This window comes from Egretta garzetta, unplaced genomic scaffold (assembly GCF_000687185.1).
Source record: "Egretta garzetta isolate BGI_Z169 unplaced genomic scaffold, ASM68718v1 scaffold341, whole genome shotgun sequence".
NCBI classification, from domain to species: Eukaryota; Metazoa; Chordata; class Aves; order Pelecaniformes; family Ardeidae; genus Egretta; species Egretta garzetta.
This window is the reverse complement of record NW_009258546.1, coordinates 37695-55626: the sequence shown is the minus strand read 5'-3', so window position 1 is coordinate 55626 and position 17932 is coordinate 37695. Positions and strand designations below refer to the sequence as shown.

The 17932-nt window shown below is 40.0% G+C and overlaps 1 protein-coding gene across 6 annotated transcripts in view; it reads right to left on the bottom strand.

Moving 5' to 3' along the window:
- Nucleotides 1–17932, bottom strand: part of SCAI (suppressor of cancer cell invasion) — a 32930-nt gene that overhangs the window by 7183 nt on the left and 7815 nt on the right. For 2 of the 6 annotated variants that reach the window (XM_035903051.1, XM_035903059.1), the window contains exons 3-14: nt 17352–17438; nt 16691–16789; nt 15624–15761; nt 15280–15376; nt 13770–13868; nt 12517–12669; nt 11577–11678; nt 10694–10795; nt 8977–9055; nt 7003–7102; nt 6441–6522; nt 1455–1527 (exon numbers count right to left, since the gene is read on the bottom strand). In XM_035903051.1, coding sequence (XP_035758944.1) covers nt 1455–1527; nt 6441–6522; nt 7003–7102; nt 8977–9055; nt 10694–10795; nt 11577–11678; nt 12517–12669; nt 13770–13868; nt 15280–15376; nt 15624–15761; nt 16691–16789; nt 17352–17438 — 1211 coding nt within the window. The remainder of the gene's footprint in view (nt 1–1454; nt 1528–6440; nt 6523–7002; nt 7103–8976; nt 9056–10693; nt 10796–11576; nt 11679–12516; nt 12670–13769; nt 13869–15279; nt 15377–15623; nt 15762–16690; nt 16790–17351; nt 17439–17932) is intronic. The other 4 variants (XM_035903065.1, XM_035903081.1, XM_035903072.1 and 1 more) reach the window with 3 other exon arrangements.

Here is a 17932-nt window from a genome sequence, read left to right as displayed (position 1 = left end):
ATTCTGTAACAGAGGAACTACTCCTTTGTGTTAGTTACATCTTCGCTCCTCTTGTGGCAGATCTGTTCTCAAGATGATGCAATGCCTAGCAATAAAGGCTTACTAGAGATGTGCATTAGCACCAAAGAAATGAGATTTTCTCATTAATTGTGGGAGGCCTAGATCTTAATTTTGAGCACATAACTTGAACACAAAAGTCATAACTGAAACAACTGATAGAAAATACTTATTATAAATCTTGAAGAGAAGTATTAAACATGGACTGTCCTATTCCATTCAAAAAACAAGGCAGCCAAACCCATAAAACTCCCCGAAGTCTACGCAGCTGCCCTTTTGTTGGGTATCATAATATCCTAAAGCCCATTTACTCCATCCAGTTCAACATGATACACAGAGGTCCAAGCTTCATCACAATCAACCAGGAAGTCAAAAATCATGTACCCAAAGAGCGAGGCCACTTCCTCATCAGCCAGGATTACCAACTTGTTTTGGTGCATTTCCTTTTTTTTTCCGGGACTCGGGCACACAGCATGCATGGTCTGATGCCATAGTGACACAGGGGCTCATTCAGGCTCAGCTAAGAAGTCTCTGCACAGTGCTCTAGTGCACAGTGTAGCACCCCCTCACAACTACAGCAAGATTTTCCTGACTGGTCCATGAACACAATGCAAGCATCCAGTATTTAACAAAGTTAGCTCTACTTTTCAGGATTTCTGTTTAAATAGGATTCATTATTACAGTACTTATTTTCTACTTATGTTTCAGCTAAATAACAGGAATAGTTTCAAAACAAATGAGAAACTTCCACTTCTTGCACACTCTCTCATGATACTTGCCTAACATCACTTTGTGGCTTCAGCTAGGTCTTGGTACTTGTCTTTGTGATGGATAACAGCCTTAACGCAGCAAATTCCAGCAAGAAAGTCTGGAATTATTTCTATGTTATAGTAGTCACAAAGACTGCAGAATGTTTCATCGCCTGTTTCTACTACAAACACACCTTCTTGGGGCGTACAAAGCCAACGGTTTTCCTTAACTTACCTTCCAAAATCAGAACAAGATCTGAGACGATTTTGCTCTACACCTGGCATTTAAAAGCTGATACCTTAACTGACTCTGCTCATTTTTTAGGACTAATACAGCTACCCAAAGTGCTAATCGTTATCATCATCATCACAGCACTGGGCTGGCAATTTTCTGAGTCTCTGCGTAAGGGATACTTTGCCTCCTGGCACCTGCTGAAGCTATCTGTAGAAATATCATCATTGTTAGAATAAATTATTTGCCATAAACCGTCACTAAACTTTATCATGCTACTTCAGGGAATGTTAATCAGATTTAGGGATTCCATAGTGATGAAAAGCTATCTTTTCCTGAAGAATCCAAGTTACATTTGATCGAGATAGATATATGATGCAGCAGCAACTTGTTAGGAAATGCAGTACAACACGTACCTTGTAATGCTTTTGGATATGCTGTTGGAGAAAGCAAGCACACCAATGGTTGTCCGAATAAGTTTGTGAAATTCTGTAACAGATAAGAATTTTGAAGTATTGATGGTCACTTTGCTTGCTTTTGAATATTCAGCAGGTTAAGGGTACAAACAAAGATTATTAATGACAGAGAACACACTAATGCCCGTCACACAGTTCAGCATTAGCAGTAAGGCTGACAAATTGACTTGCTCATAGATCACAGCACAGAAAGAATATAACCCATTACATTTTAAAGGAATTATAACTCCCTCGTTTCACTGCTACTGATAGCAGAAACAAATTTCATGGCAATATGGCTTTCAGTAGTAGTACATCACTTGAAAAATATCATGTTCTGCAATAAAAATGAAAGCCATTGGCTTTCAGGTCAGAACAGATCTAGCATCTTTCCTCCATACCAACTAAGCCATTCAAAGTAATTTCTTTCCCCTTTTCTTTCTAGCAGGACCACCTATTTGTGATGAAACAGAAGAGCCCAGTGGAGGAAGGTTTTAAAATAAATTTCCTTTAAAGCATCTGCTATACTGAACCCTCATTTTACAATTCATGCAGCTTCCTCCAGCACCTTAAATGTTGCTAAGTGTCCTGTTACACAGGAATTTCTCCAGAACCCTCAAATGATGCCTTTGTCCAGTGTCACTGACATTTACCTGGTAACAGTCCCTCTGTGTATCTGTCTAGTGAGTATACTGATTGGTAATAACTGTCACCAAGGGGAAAAAAAAAAAAAAAAAAAAGAAAAAAAGAAAAGATTCATTTACACAACCCTATTAGCTGTCACATGTCTCACCAAAACAGCTTCCTTAAAACTGAAAGCTTGCGAAGCCATAGAAAATGTACATGGTGATGTCTCATCCTGTGAGAGCACACATTCAAACCATGCATCCAGAGCACGAGTGCAACACACATTTCTGCAGATTATATTCTTAAAATTGGCAGGTTATGAATGCAAGGTATACATCACCAAAAGTATTTGCTTGTGTAAGATCATCAGAAAGCTCATTTTTTAATTCCTTCTGGCTTCTGCTTAATTCAAATGGAACTTTCCTTTCCAGGCAGTATATTTCAATTAAATTAGTTTCACTGAATTAATTTAATCTAAGTCTGCTAAACACTAAAGACAGTAATCTAGTCTAATCAAAATAAAACATTTCTCGTATCTGACAGAGTGCTGACTAGTCCTAAAACCCCTTCTGTTTCATTAAAAGGCCAAGGGAGACATATAATGCTAGATACTAAGGTTTGGTCTCCAATGAAGAAACAAAGACTATTACCATGAAGACCGTAACTGCAGGCCAACCCACTAATTAGTAAAACTCTACTATAAGGAAACATTTAAAATACCAGGCGTCATCACCCCAGACATGGCCAATTTGAACTGAATGCACACGGGCAGGTTACGTGTTCTCAAGTAACAGGAAGGCTTAGTATTCATGAGCAGATTCACACGTTGAATTCTACCTTGTATCACCCAGTTAGAGACCAAAGCAGACTTCCCATACACTCCATCAGTAAAAAGGACAATGCAGTTAAACGCTGCCTACAGCTATAAAGCAAAACCAAGGGTCAATCATACATCTCAGGAAAGGTGTTACTCACTGACAGTACCTGAGATCATTTTGGACTCTGTCCCAGCAGAGGGTAAGTCAACATAGCTAGTAAGTCCTGCAAAGGGGAGAAACTACAGGGTTTAACACAGAACATGCTCTTTGGAAGACAGCTGCTCACGGCAGTTGCTACGTCTAAACCACAGATCCAGGAGGAGAAGACACTCAAGCTTCCAGGTACCTGTCTCAGCTCTTGCCCAGACACAACTGCCTACCACAGCCCAAGTGAACACCAGGATTCACTCACCACCACCACTCCTCATTTCCACAGAAAAGCGCTGTGGGTGTACATGCAACAGAGGAACAGGAGCATGTTACAGCCATGGCTTGGAGCGGAGGACCACAAGGTGCACCAGAAAAACCTGCCCTGTAGTCTGGATGTTGGTAGCACCTCTGGATAAGTAGTGCTGTCCCTTTCCATGCATGGACAACTCCAAAAAGGGTAAATCACATTTTTCTTTCAGAACTGACTCTGGTTTTTTTACTTCAATATTCAAGTTTTCCAACAGAAACATTGCTGCTTTTTAAAATGTGTCTATGTACATCTCTTTCCAAAAAAGAACTACTCGTCATCTTCAAAATAAGTCACTTCACATGTAAGCTTTACTAAGCTGAGTACTTACACCACATCACCGACAAGGCCTTGCATTCTTACTGGCTGGAGGTTTTGGTTTGGTTTGGATTTTTTAAAGACTTTGCATTTGACCACAATGTCAGACAGCCACAGCTACAGGAAGATACTGATTTTAAAGTACTATTTCATCCACATATACAGTGGTAACCTTCAAGAACACAGCCATCTATATTTAAATGGAAGTGTTAAAAAAAAATTCATGGCTTCAAGTAGATATGCTTGATTTGCAGTTATCTTTCACTTTTGGCTAAATATACAGGGGAGGAAGCTGTTCAAGTGCCGCTGATTTGACAAACTGGCAAGTCACTTCCTGGCAGGACTTACTTTCAGTCATCACCATTTAAGCCCTCCAGAGAGAGGGAGAGGATGAGAATGCGTGCAGGAGAGCAGGAAAGGCTTGTAGAAAAAGATGTGTGAGCGGTTGCTGTTACTGCCAGTATTGCTAGCAGTGACATTTAAATGTCAGGATTGGGACTGTCCTATCAGAAAAGATCAGAGCAGCCATGTGGAAAAAAAGTCAGCACACTGGCTTCAACTTGTCCCACAACTGCACATAACTTTTGTTTGTACCAACACTTGAGCCTACAAAGCATCTCACAACACACCCAGGGGGTAACCACAGGACAGCACTATCAGTATATTCTGGTGACAAGGAACCAAACACATAAGCACGCACAGGACGACAACAGACAAGGGCTAGAAAACACAGATTGAGCGCTCTACCATCTACCTTCAGTTGAAAACAAAACAAAACAGCTAAACCCATCCCCGCACACCTATCTGCCTAGGTTCAAGGGCAATAGATTGTGAAGGTGAACGCGTGTTCTCAAATGCTGAGTATATATTTTTTTAATAGGGGTCCATGCTCTTTTTTTCTTCATTCTCTTTTTAGATTCCTCACAACTGTGCCCACAGGGTTCTGCTCTGGGTCAGAGCTCCTAGCAGCCACTTCCATAATCCTGTCCTGAAATACTTCCCGAACTCCTATTGCTATACTCCTTACATACAACCAGAGGTGGACTTCTCTCACACCAGCAGCTCTGGTTTTTACACTACTTCACATCATTTTACACTACTGATGATCAGTTCATTGCAGAATAAGGAAAAGAAACTAAATGGAAGTTACAGCTTTTGCTTACTGTGTGCCCACAAAATCTAAAGAAAATTCAATTATCAAATTTAAATATAATACAAAAAGCAAATTCTACTGTAAACACTTGACAGTTATTCTCACATGAGCTACAAATCTACATGTGGGAATCCATCACCTCAGAAAGACCCTGTGCTCTAGGCTGTCCACAGAAGCCTGGTATGTCCAGAGCTGTATTTGAATTAAGGATCACCAGGCATCCCTTACTCTGTCTTACAGAGCTCATCCACTTGACGTCTTTCAGCAATTCTAATAGAGAGGAAGGCATTAAAAAAACCAAATCAAAACAAAAAAACAAACCCCAAATCCAAGCCACAGTTACTGCCCTGAAACAAAACAATGCCCCCCACCCCCCGATGTTATACTGGAGTGAACATCAGGAAAGAGCAAAGGCAAATAAATCTCTACCCCTCATTTTCTCAGAAAGACAAGTAAACCATTCTGATTTTATTTCCCTCCCATTAAATGGGGAAGGGAATTTAATAAAAAGCAGATTTGCACTGAAATCCAGTGTGGTGAAGTTAAATGCAGCAGCATTTAAAAAGCCCTTTGAAATGCATTACAATACAACAAACCAAAAACCTCAGAGAGAGGCCAGGTTGTTCTTAAGACTGTCAGGTAAAAGTTCCCTGTCTCAGGGCAGACCTATACTGAATCACACCGATCACCGATTCAGTACCTCTCGCTGGCCAACAAATGCCTTTAAAACAAACGACACAGCCTGTGGATACTGAACAAGGAACAAGTTCATCTGGCCACTAGACGTCCCTATTCCTCCTCCAAAATGCAGCTGTGAGTGTTCACTTCTCTCACTGCAATAACAGAGCTATAAAAAGGAAGACATAAGGAAGTGGCACTTTCCCCAGATATAGCACATTCTTAATATCCCATTCATGAATGAAATAAATGTCGTAATGCTATCCAGATGCAACTGGCAACTGAGATTGAAAATGCCTGCTTCTGTATTACCCGAATTGCAGATTCCCAAAGGTGATTTGGCATGGAGTAATTCTACTGTAAGTCCATAGCACCCTAGGAAGGAGGCTCATTGTCCGAGCATATACCACTCTACAGTTACACCGGACGCTAATTTGAGTCTTGTTATTTCCTTGGTTCAGATACTTTTCAGAAACAGACACCCTGTGTTTTATAAGATCAGGCTCAATGCTTTGACTCCCTTCTGTTGCTTAAAAGCAACTGAGTGTTGGATGACTGGAAAAAAGAAAAGCAGATTAGTTATCTCCCTCCCCCACGCACACACACCAAGATTTGTCTTTGGTATATAACAAAAATAAACCTCCCACCAGAGACCTTGGAAATCTTGAACCTTTTTTCCCTCCAGGAGGATTTATTACTTTCCAATGAGCGGCTGTTCATGTGCTTCTGCTTCTTGTTCCTATTCATAGGATCAGATCCTGACTAGCATGCACAACCTCAAAAGAAAAGAAAGACTGAATATAAACTGTTTAAAAAAATAGCCTGTTAAAAGTGTAAGCTAACTAGGGGTTGACACTGTATCCTATCATACGAGTAGCTGCCTTCAAGAGCCTTACCTTATAGGCGACACTGTTTGAGGAGTCCACAATGATAAACAGGGGCTTTCTTGTGAAAGGGTAGAGATCTCCAGGGTGAAGACTGAAAAGAGAAAGGGATGCTTCACAGAGCACTAGAATTGCTGCAAAATTGTGACAGTGCACAAGTTTCTCAGACACACAGCTGCCCATGTCCAGATAAAAAGCAAGCACATTCCTCATGCCCCAGTCCCCAGATTCATCCTCGGAAAGTAACTGCAAAACTAATTTGGTGTTCTCTGTAACATGAGCTATTGGACTTATTAGTTCTTTCCCAACAAGAGATGTTTATCTGCTTGAAAAGTCATCTGCCATTAATTTGAAGCTTTCCAGTAATAAAAAGAATTTATGTTAAGTCACAGTAATACTTTTGGAGTATTTAAATCATCATTTAGAGTTGCATATTCATGTCATTGTTCAAATTCAAGCAAATCTACATTACGATGTCCTGCACTGAAGCGTTGGAATTCAAGACACTTTGATGCATTTCCCCTGTTAAAGACAAATGCTTCTGAATTTGCATTGTCACACTCACAGAACTTACCAGTGCATCTCCTTGTAAGATTGGTTTCGCTTGTGGATAGCGTCCCCATTTATAATGTCCCGGTTACTATTTGTCAGAACACCACCAAAATCATATGGACCTACACATGGCAAGAAGAAAGCTGAAATGAGTACAGGTCACTCACCTCTGTTACGGATTTAATGATTGTATGAAAGGGAGGAAGCAACCACAAACCCCAGAAAGCTAAGTGAACCTGAACTACTGTAGTTATAGGGAGGGGATGCAGGAATGTGGAGGCTTCACTAACAACATACTCAATTTTATGCATTTTTAGTACTTTCAGCATCTATCAAATAGAAGCAAGCAATGCAACTTCATAACTTCTAATTTATTTATTCACTATTTATCCACAAACATAATACAAAAGATCCAAATATCGGCTCTTGTTACACTACATAGCAAAAAAGATTAAAACTCATTACACATTTCATCCAGGAAAATTAATACCTTTGTAAAATTACTATAACGTGTTCCTAAGGTAAGCTAAGAAATACTCTGCCAAGTTTGCACAACCAAGCTACCTGCCCAACTGTCTGATGGAGAGCAAAGATTAAAGCAATGGCTATAAAAGTATCAAATCCTACACAAAAAAAAAAGAAGTGCTAGAGATGCCAGGAAATATTTCTGGCACTGATATGGGTATGAAATGTCACTAACATCAGTAAAATATAGTATTAGGATTTCCTCATTCTGTTATACGTTTGCAGAGTTGGTTGACTCATATTTGGCCACCAAATGCAATTTTTTTTCAGGTTTGGATACATAAGACACCTTTCCATTTTAAAGGGAAGCTTTGGGAATACAAAATTAGGAACAGAACATACATTAATTTAGCACTGTTACACATGTCTCATGTGAACTGTCAAATGCAAATGGCTTACAGGCGATAAATGATGCAACTTGCAGCTGCTCTCCCTTTTAATAAAGGTAGAACTTTTTGGTCTGTGCAGACTACGCTACCTTATTAAAAGAATGCAGTTGTAATGGGATTCATTTAATGAAAACTGAAGTCTGACCGTGCAGCTCTTCAGATGACAGAGCCTGGATGCCTCTACAGTAAGGTGTTAAGCTCAAACAATGCATGCAGCAAAGTGGACATAATACAGGCTTTAAAGAACACTGTTTAGTTACAGCCTATCACCAGGTTACAGCAAAAAGTAAAATGTTAAAAGCATTTTAAAAAAATCACTGCCACAATCCAAAGCTGACAGGGATTTTTTTTCCTTTAACATTTTGAGAGCTCTATAAATCATGCATTGGGATGGACAAGGCATGCATCTTATAAAGGAATGCAAGTCGCAAACAGATGAGCCGTGTACAATATTTAGGATGTTAAAAACTTTTCTTTTTTTTTTCCCCCCTTAGATTATAGAAACATATCTTTTGACTGTGTCTACTTCAGCCAACCAGTTTTCAGCTTTTAGATTGCAGCTGCATCCAAATATTCTGCTAGATTGCAAAGAACAGGAGGATGAGGTGAGGGGAATTGTCAAAAATCATGAGAAGGGCTTGAATTGTCAGGTTAACAAGCGTGCAAATAGAAGAGTCCCTGCAGACGCTTCAGCCCTTTTACCACCCATCTCCCAACCATATGTTCTCATAGTTCTGGAGATTGGAAAGAATCACAAAGTGCCATTTAGCCATTTTATTAACTTCGCACTGATGCATCAATTGAGCCATGTGGTCTTCAAAATTGGTGAAGCTTTTAATACTTCAGATGCATCAAAAACTGGATATGTCCTTTGAAAAGGCCTCAGGTTAGTGCACACTACTTAAAACACAGGGAATTAACTACTGTTTGTGGAAGAAAAAGGCTATCTTACTAAGTAGACAGGAGAATAAAATTGACTTGTCTTTTAAAAGGAGCTTTGTGACATCTTTCTTGGTCACTTGTCCTGGAACATACAGAGAATTCAAGCCCTGTTCATGACAGGGAGCATTCCTTTATTGTACCTTCACTATCCGAACGACCTGATGGAAACACGCCCGTGGCAGACAAGTATATCAGCAGTACACTGTTTGCAGGCAGCTCCTGGAATTCAAATAAGAGAAGAGTGGCAAGAGAAGAAATGTATAACTTTATTTTAATATTCAATCATCACGTTGATAAAACCACCGCCATTTAAGGTTGTGCTACTCCTGTTTCTGGCTTCCCTTCACTCCATTCTTCCTATGTGCATATACCCTTCCCCACCACATACGCCCCTTCAAATAGTCAAGTACACAGACAAAAGTGTAAACTGATAGTGTGTTCACACTTTTTGTTTTTTTTTTTAACCACACAGACCTCTAGGCTGATATTAGAGGTTCGAGCAGCACTAAATAAGCATCTGCTTCCACATAGACTGACCTACTACCTAGCCAGATCTGAGCCTTTCCAAGGTATGGAAACCAAAAGCTGCCAAGGTCCTTGCAGGCCCTAACTCCCAAACAATTTGGGATCCTAAAGGAAGTTCTTTGTTTCCAAATACCCCAGAATCTGCAACATCTGTCTCCTCCCCCTGATGCTTCTCAGCTGGACAAGCACAACACATCCAGCTTTCTGTATAGACCTGTAAAAGAACTCTATTTTCCACCTTTCTAATGGGCTGTCCGCAGGAGGAAACAGATGCTTTTAATTTCTGCAGAAGGCAGAGTATGCAGGCACCCAAAGTTCTAAGCAGTAAGGATGCACTTTCCTTCACCTCACCAGCTGTTGCTTTACAGTTGTTTCTTGAAACAAACTGAAACTTGTTTCTTTACAGGATTCATATTCTCTCTTTACTATTAAATTCTAAGTTGCTGACTTTGTACACTCATAATTAAGCATAATGAGCCCAGCAACTTTATTAAATAAGCACAGCAGCTGTATTTAAAAAAAAAAAGTCTACAAATGTAAAGATTACTTACATGGAAGAGAGTGGTGGGTAACAAAGTAAGACAGGCAGATAAAAATATAGCACGTGCAGGAGAGATACACAGTTCAAATGGGATACAGAACGAGAGGCCTACCAGGCATACAGTGCTTGAGAGCAACAGTTTCCTGACATACTTCCCTGACCTTGGATTGTGTTTGGCACAACATGAAGTAGAAGAATACTCTTAAGACATTTCTGTTTTCCAGATCTCTTATCTCAAGAAATATTTCCTATATAATATATGTATAGGAAATAGATATACTTCATATAAGGAAACACTTACTGTTATATATTTAGCTGTATATATAAATACAAATGTGTATATATATATATAGGTGTGTGTGTACATACACAGGCACAAATAAATTACTGAATATGATTAAATTACATTACTTAAGGCTTTCCATAGTATTGCCATGCACCACTCTTGATACTGACGGCTAGCACACAGGAGTTGTTCAAGCTTTGCTTTGAAGATGGCTCTATTTTAGCAATGATATCATAACTTCTGTAGAACAGCAAGCTGGGCTTCTGTCTTAAAATGAGTTTTTTTCTTTCCCTTCACAGCAGTCAACAGATTTGCCTTTACTACACAAATTACACATGTCTATAATAATTCCATCCTCTCTGAAGTTCATATCAAACGTTTTAAGAAGGCCAAAAAGGCTTAATTATCTTGAGGTAGAAAATATTATCTCAACCGCATTTCATTCAGTGTCACATACCATTCTGGGTCTTTTTCTATTACAAATAAATTAATCAATTTCACAAACCTTAAATGATGCTGCTAAAAATGTATATAGCTGGCTAAAAGTTGGTTTATAAAGTAGATATTTATGGGGGTTTTCCCGCCTAGCTGGTTTCTCCGTTGCCTCCTGTTAAAAAGAACAAACAAAACACAAAAAAACCCCAAGAACCATACATTATCAAAGCATTCATAACCCTCTAAGTTTCTATTTATTAGAATGTTCATCTTCAACGCACTCCCCACACAAATGGCCTGCCCATGCTCCATTTCCAACCACACAGTAAAGCAAGATGTACAGCATCTGAACCAGAACTTTATATCATGCCTCACTTAAATTTGCTACCTAAATCTTTCTTACTCTCTAAAGAATCACCCAAGCAGAGAATGAAAAAATTCACCCCTCATCTCAATTAAATAAATTAGAATCTAGATATTTCCTTTTGCCTCCAGATAAAATATTGTTTATGCTTTCTCTGAAGAGGATATTTAACTTACAGGTGACTTCGCAAGCTGATGAACTTATCTGGCTGCATGACTGCTAGAGTGCAAAGGAAGGGGTGAGCACATATGGACGAGGACAGACATGGCACCCCTTCAGTAGTACCTTGGCCAGACCAATGTAAACCATTTGGGACATGATGCCCAAATATTCATTTCTGCTATTTTTTCCACTATTCAAGGTTTGCTAAGGAGGGAAAAAAAAAGAAGGGGGGAGGGGGAAGACAGTACTTGGATCAAACTCCACGGGTTTGAGCTACTCTTCACTAACTTCTAGCAAGAGTTACAACAGCTTTACTAACCTGCTCTGCGCAGTAACAATACTGAAGGAGTACACCACTTAAAACAAAATAAACAAACAAACCCCAGTTAAGATCTGTTGTCAGGTTTGTCACTGAAATGGAATTTACCTGCATTCCAGGTTTGTTCATTTGTGAAGCTAAATTCATCGGTTCCCTTTCAAGCGCTTGTAGCATTCGGAACATATCAATTGTTAATTCACTGAACTTGACCTGCAAGAGAGTCAAACAGTTTACTCTGCCAGATACAGATTAAAGACTGTTTCTTTGAAATTATCCAGGTAAGAGATTCAACTGCATACCAGAGAGACCATTTTCTGTCTCTCAGGGATCTGTCAGCATCATCTCTGAATCTCTGAAGACCTGTGAATGACTTTCAGAAGAGCTCACAGGGGACAAAGTCTATTTATTACTGGCCTACCAAGACAGTTCACTGTAGCACAGACCTCCACTTTGCAAATTACAGGCTCTTCTGGGGTGTTTACAAATCAAGTGATGAAACCACTAAGTACTATAAACTTAGACAAAATCTGAAACAGATACACAAACTGTACTTTAGATACAACTCCCTTGCTTACCTGAAAAAAAGAGCTCAGAGAGAAGTCATGAAGTCTGTACAACTTCACTATCATCATCATCTAAAAAACAAGATCTTGAATGTCTTTTGAAAACCCCTTCGTGTTGCAACTGAAGGTGCAACAAGCTGGAATACGTCATGTGAAAGCCTAAGTCAAGCTTTTTCTAGACATACCCCAGAGGGCTCTCATGCTTAATGTTAAGAACAATGCAGTATATGAAAGTCAATTGTATCTACTTAACTGACATGGAATATAAGCAAGAAGAGGTCAGTACTACAGGTCTAATATCTAACATTTCATTTTTAGCTCTTATTTCTGAGAACCTCTTCTCACTGCCACTGCAAACATCACAATCAAAATATTTTAATTTTTGCCTGTGTTGGAATCACTGTGGTATGATCAGAAGGAATGTCAAAGAGGGAAGGACTGTGAACTACCAAGATACAAACCCAAGTCCTTGGAATTTCTTTTACCTGGTTGTTGCAGTTTCCAATAATCAGTGCGTCTGCAAGAGCAAGCTGTCCCACTATCATCCCCTGCTCTAGCAACGGAGCTCCTGTTTCAGAAAGCCTGTTAGAGGTGATTACAATGGTGTTGTCATCATTTAAAACCATGACAGGGTCTGCCTAAAAAAAGCAACCAGAATAAATCAGGAATTCAAGAAAACATACAGATTTGCAGTCAGAGAAAAGTCCAAAGGTCTTTTCACTTACAGTAAACATTTCATAACTGAGGCAGATTTTTAAAATTAATTTGCCATACATATATTTGTATGCAGACTACAGAGTAATGCCTCACCACCTGGAAAAGCAACAGCTCTTAGGGACTGCAAGCAAATACATGGTACAAGTACATGAAGGTACAGCAAACAGACAAACATACTTCCTCAAATGACACGAGCTCTGCTTCAGCTTTTCTATACCTGAGGAAGCAAATGTCATCAACAACCTTACGAATTCACACAAAATAAACTAAACATTCCTACAATACAGAAGAATCCTGCACTATTTTAGTTCGCCTTCGCTTCCTAGAAATAAATAGCAAAGGAGATGAGCAAATGATAATGCTGCCATCCAGTCTGGCAATACTTAAATAAATATTCGTGTTACATAGTGACATCTTGTACAAGACGAGGAAAGTAGAACACTGTCTCATTTGACAGAATAAACAGATTTATTTTCCTTTTAACAAACTTTAGAAGTTGATCGAATTACAACTATGCTAACAGCCTATCAGTTAACTGCCATGATTACACCATATTTCCCATCATATACTGCTTATACACCGCCAGTGTAATAGCCCAGTACTTCAATAAAGTACACTCTGAAACACAATCAAAACATCAGCAAATTGGACTGGCTTCCACAACAACAGAACTAGAGTTGGCAGTCTCTCCAAAACATTGACCACGATAACTACTATGCTTTTAATTCCACCATTTTCTGAACACCAAGAATAAAAACAATAAGGTGACCAAAAGTACCTCAGCTTCATGCTTCTGTCTTTAGTATGTTACATGACCAGGTCTGACTCTTCAGACACTTTAATGGCTGTCACTGTTATGCTACTGTGAACACATTTTAATGATTAGATTAAATTGGACGGGAATACTGTCCCTGCACGTGGCACACCTGCCTACCACAGAGCTGGTGATACAGGAACACTTTGGTGAACAAGTCAAAATTTTACTTTTAAACTGACAACTAAAAGGGAATAGTATTCTCACCTCAATAAACGCTGCCACTTCCTGAAGAACCAGGTTCCACTCCACCTGATCTTCAGTATTAAAACGATGAGTGTAGTCTTCAATTTCGTCTGACAGCTCCTGATATAAAGAGTTCGAAGACAGACATAATCACTTCTTAAACTTAACAGGCAGGCAGTAACTACACAATTTGCTTAGCTGTGCTGGCCTTTAAGAATAATAATAAAAAAATAAATTACTTGAGAACATATGCAGCACACTTATGACTAACATGCCAGCCAAAACGCGCTCTTTCAGGAGACAGAATGCCAATGTTACACTGAGTTTTGGCAATGCAAAGTGTCTTTTAAGTAGGTCCAAATGCAAAGAATATCTGGAGTTAAGTATAACTATCCCACTCACATACAGCTATGTCACTGGTTATTACCATAAGCTATGGATACCAAGGACTCAAATTTCAGCTTACAAGTAACTTTAAATACATTGAGAAAGTGAATGGTGTGGCTTTTTTAGCTGCTACTAAGCTAAGCTAGCAGTTCAAGTAAGCTCAGACACGAAGACAGTAATGCAACCTACACAAAACTGTCAATACCAGAAGCTGCTTGCAGCAAGGTTGTTAGAGTGGTTTGGGAAGCATATGCTGTCAGGAGAAGCATGCTGTTCCTTTGTTGTACTTGGAGGGTACCTCCCTATCCAGGCTGCAGCTATTGGAATATTTTTACTTGGTGTTCAAACAATGCTACCAAACCTTTTGAGCTTAAAGTGTCACTATTAAATGTCCAATTCACAGAAGATATTCATTACATTAGGTGTCAGATATACTAGAAAAGCAATGATTGACATTTGGCTCTACTCTATTTGTTGTACCTAAAGACTTGTTTTACAGGCACTCGGTGCTTTACTCCCACAGCAGAGGCATATACAGATCCAGCCTCTCCAATTTCATAGTAATATCTATGTAATTTAGCAAGGTTTTATTTTGATGGGTCTCTGGAAGGTGCAAAATTTATTCAAGATGTGTTCTAGACATGGGACAGAGCGACTGCAGTTTGGAAGGGAAGAGAAATAAGCTCAACATCAGGCTTGGAGACACTGGCTTTCCAAGCAACAGTGTGTCACGAAGACTCGCAGGGGCAGATTCCACCAATGTCTTAAATCTACTACAGGAATGAAGATGTACTCCGAGTTATCAGATGATCCCCACATTTCCAGGTGAGTAACATGCATCTTACAGTTTATTCCTAACTAACTATACAAGTTTGTAAAGTTTTTCTCTAGCCAAATGTTTACATCATATTGAATCTTTCCATAGCTCTAGCCATGTTATTCCTTCCTTCTGTGGCATCCAACAGCACAATAAATTAAATGAGAAAAAAAAAAAGCTCCACAGCAGCAGCAGCTATCATCATAGATCTAATGAGTGATATTTCAGCTGAAATGGACTATATTATGGATTCCTTCATTAGGAGAAAAGCACTGAATAACCAGCAACCTCCCACCCCTTAGCACCTTTATCCTCATTTTAACATACCTTTACAAGGTCCTTTACAACATCCATTTTGTTGAGCAAGAGACAAACCACTATAAACCTTGCATAGTAACGCAGCTTCTTAACCACTAATTCAGGCCTAAACACAACAAAAACACCACAGCCAAGTTGGAGATTAAAATAGAACACAGGTAGGCAACAACGGTAAGGGCGAGGAGGAGTTTAAGACTAGAGCAAGGCTGAACACTCTGCAGATTAAGAGTTCTAACTGAATTCACATAGAGATCAATAGCTACCTGGCTGCTTAGAGGTTTAAGACTGAATACAGGGACATAAAATATACATCAAGAAAGCCACAGCCTCCCCCTTCCCCATAGACTCCTTACATGAGAACAGGCATGGGAGTCAGATATAATAGCTGGCTCTTCAAACCTTTTGACAGTTCGTGGGCAATATCTGACCCCACTGCATCACACGGTATCACAGCTGGCTCAGAGTTCACCCACCTGGGACAACTTAGAGATCTGCAAGTCAGCATAGCCCATAATTACTCATCCATTTCTAAAATCTTCTGACAGCATCTAGAAACATGCTTGGTCAATCCTACCTTCTCTGAAACAGCTCAAGCACTCAGACTGAAATGCAGAGACTTTTTTTTAAGAGAGAAGATAATAGGATCAACAGGTATCAGAACAGAGCAGGGAAACTTTCACCTTTTTGTGGCACACAGGTGCATTTAGATATCATCAAGACTAGAGACATGCAGTTAGTTTAAGTCCAGAGATCCTTGAATGCCTGGCAGGAAGCTCCCTAACTAACCTTCTGCATTTATCTTGATGATGACTTCAGACCTTTACTTTGATGAGGGAACCCAGGTTTACTGGCTAGAATGTAAGATAGGAACAGAGTTCTCTACCTATTCTTATTTATATCTATGTTCTTGGCAGGCAGCACGTCTTCTGCACTGCCACGAGACAGCCCTGCTTTGAGTGTACCTTTCGCAGTACAGCATCTTAAAAAGGAAGATGTTATGCCTCCTGAAGTTCTCGGACTTTGTCACAATCAGTTACAGAGGGCTGTTGTACTGCAGTACTAACTGATGGTCCCCTGAAAAGCCTGGTTAGAAGCAAACAGGTTCCTCTCCTTTAGCCCAACTGACTCTTCTTCCAGCCACAGCACACTAGGCCCCAGGGCTGATACTGCTCAGGACTCAAAATGACAAAACTTTTGGGCTAATAGCTTTCTAGCCAGGACCAGATAATAGAATATTCCCGCAGTCACACAGCAGAGTTCTTATTTATGCTGAGGTTTTTAATCATGGCAGGAGGATTAAAAGAAAATTCCTCCAACAACACTGATTGTATCCCAGTCATGATCCTACAGCTTATAGTTATTTGCTGCTTTCATACACCATTCTAGTCTTGAAAAAACAAGGGCATTCATTCAGACATACCTGTCTTCTTTGTTGACTTGGGAGTAGTATGACCTCTGCCTAATTGCTGAATAGAAGGAGAAAGCTTCATTGAGATAGCTGGTTTCTGAAGTGCGCAAGCTGTGGAGGAAGGACCAGATTAGCTCACTGCTTCAGATGGAAATCCTTGCCAAACCCTCCCTTCCTGCCCCCTCAACCATCTTGTGCATCAGTGGCAAAACTCCCTCCGCAAGTAACATCGTATGAAAGCCAGACTCTCATTCCTTGTGCCTGCTGGGAAGACAGATTTCAGAGCTTGGATTCCATTTCAGATAACAATCAAATCTGACCGTCTTGTGCCCATATGTACAGGTGACAGGTTAATTCAGAAGTTTAAAGGAACATTAAGCTCCCAAATTTGTCAATGACACTTTTGCACAAGAGTCGAATGCAGCACGCATGGAAGACTTAGAGACATTTTGAGGTAGCAGGTAAGTCCTTAGGCAGTATCAACGTGACTAGCAACGTGGTCTGGCGCTCACCAGTGCCTTTCTCTGCAGCACCCCCATGCAGTCCCAAGGGCCTTCTCATGCAGAAACAGGCATCATGACTCAACTGATAAATTCATTTCTCCTGACTGAGTATCCAGATGTTTGGCACGGAGTTGCCACTAGCACTGCATTCCTTTTCTGTGCTTACTTACTAATAATGGTAATAGAGCTGCCCAATCTTGGAAGCAATTTCCCCAATTTGCCACCGCTTCAACCCATACCGATTGTCCAATACTTGTCTATTTCGCAAGAGAGAAAAGAAAGATTAAAAGGCATTGCGGAATTTCTCAGAACATCACACAAGACAAGACAAAGAGCCACTGTAGGGCCAAATTCAGCTTTCATTACTGGTGTGGCATTCCCAGTAGCAGCCCCTCACAGAGCCAACAGCACTGCATACACACACCAGAACAAGGACCATTTATCTTGCATAAACTTTCAAGAGCTAGACATAAGTATGTTGCACAAAATACACATAACAAAAGGTCACAACTTCCCAGGAGAACACTCAGACTATGCAGGCAATGTAAGGTGTGAAAGATCAGAGCCCACGCTGCAGCAAGACGCTTCACACCATTCCAGATGGGTCTGCACTGCAGAAGCCATCATCCCAGCTTCTCCTTGGTAATATATTAAAGCAACATGCATTCAAGTAGAGCAAAAGGGTTTGCTGAAAAAGTCACACCGAAAATACGGCAACATTTTAATTCATTAGACTGTGAGCGCTACAGGA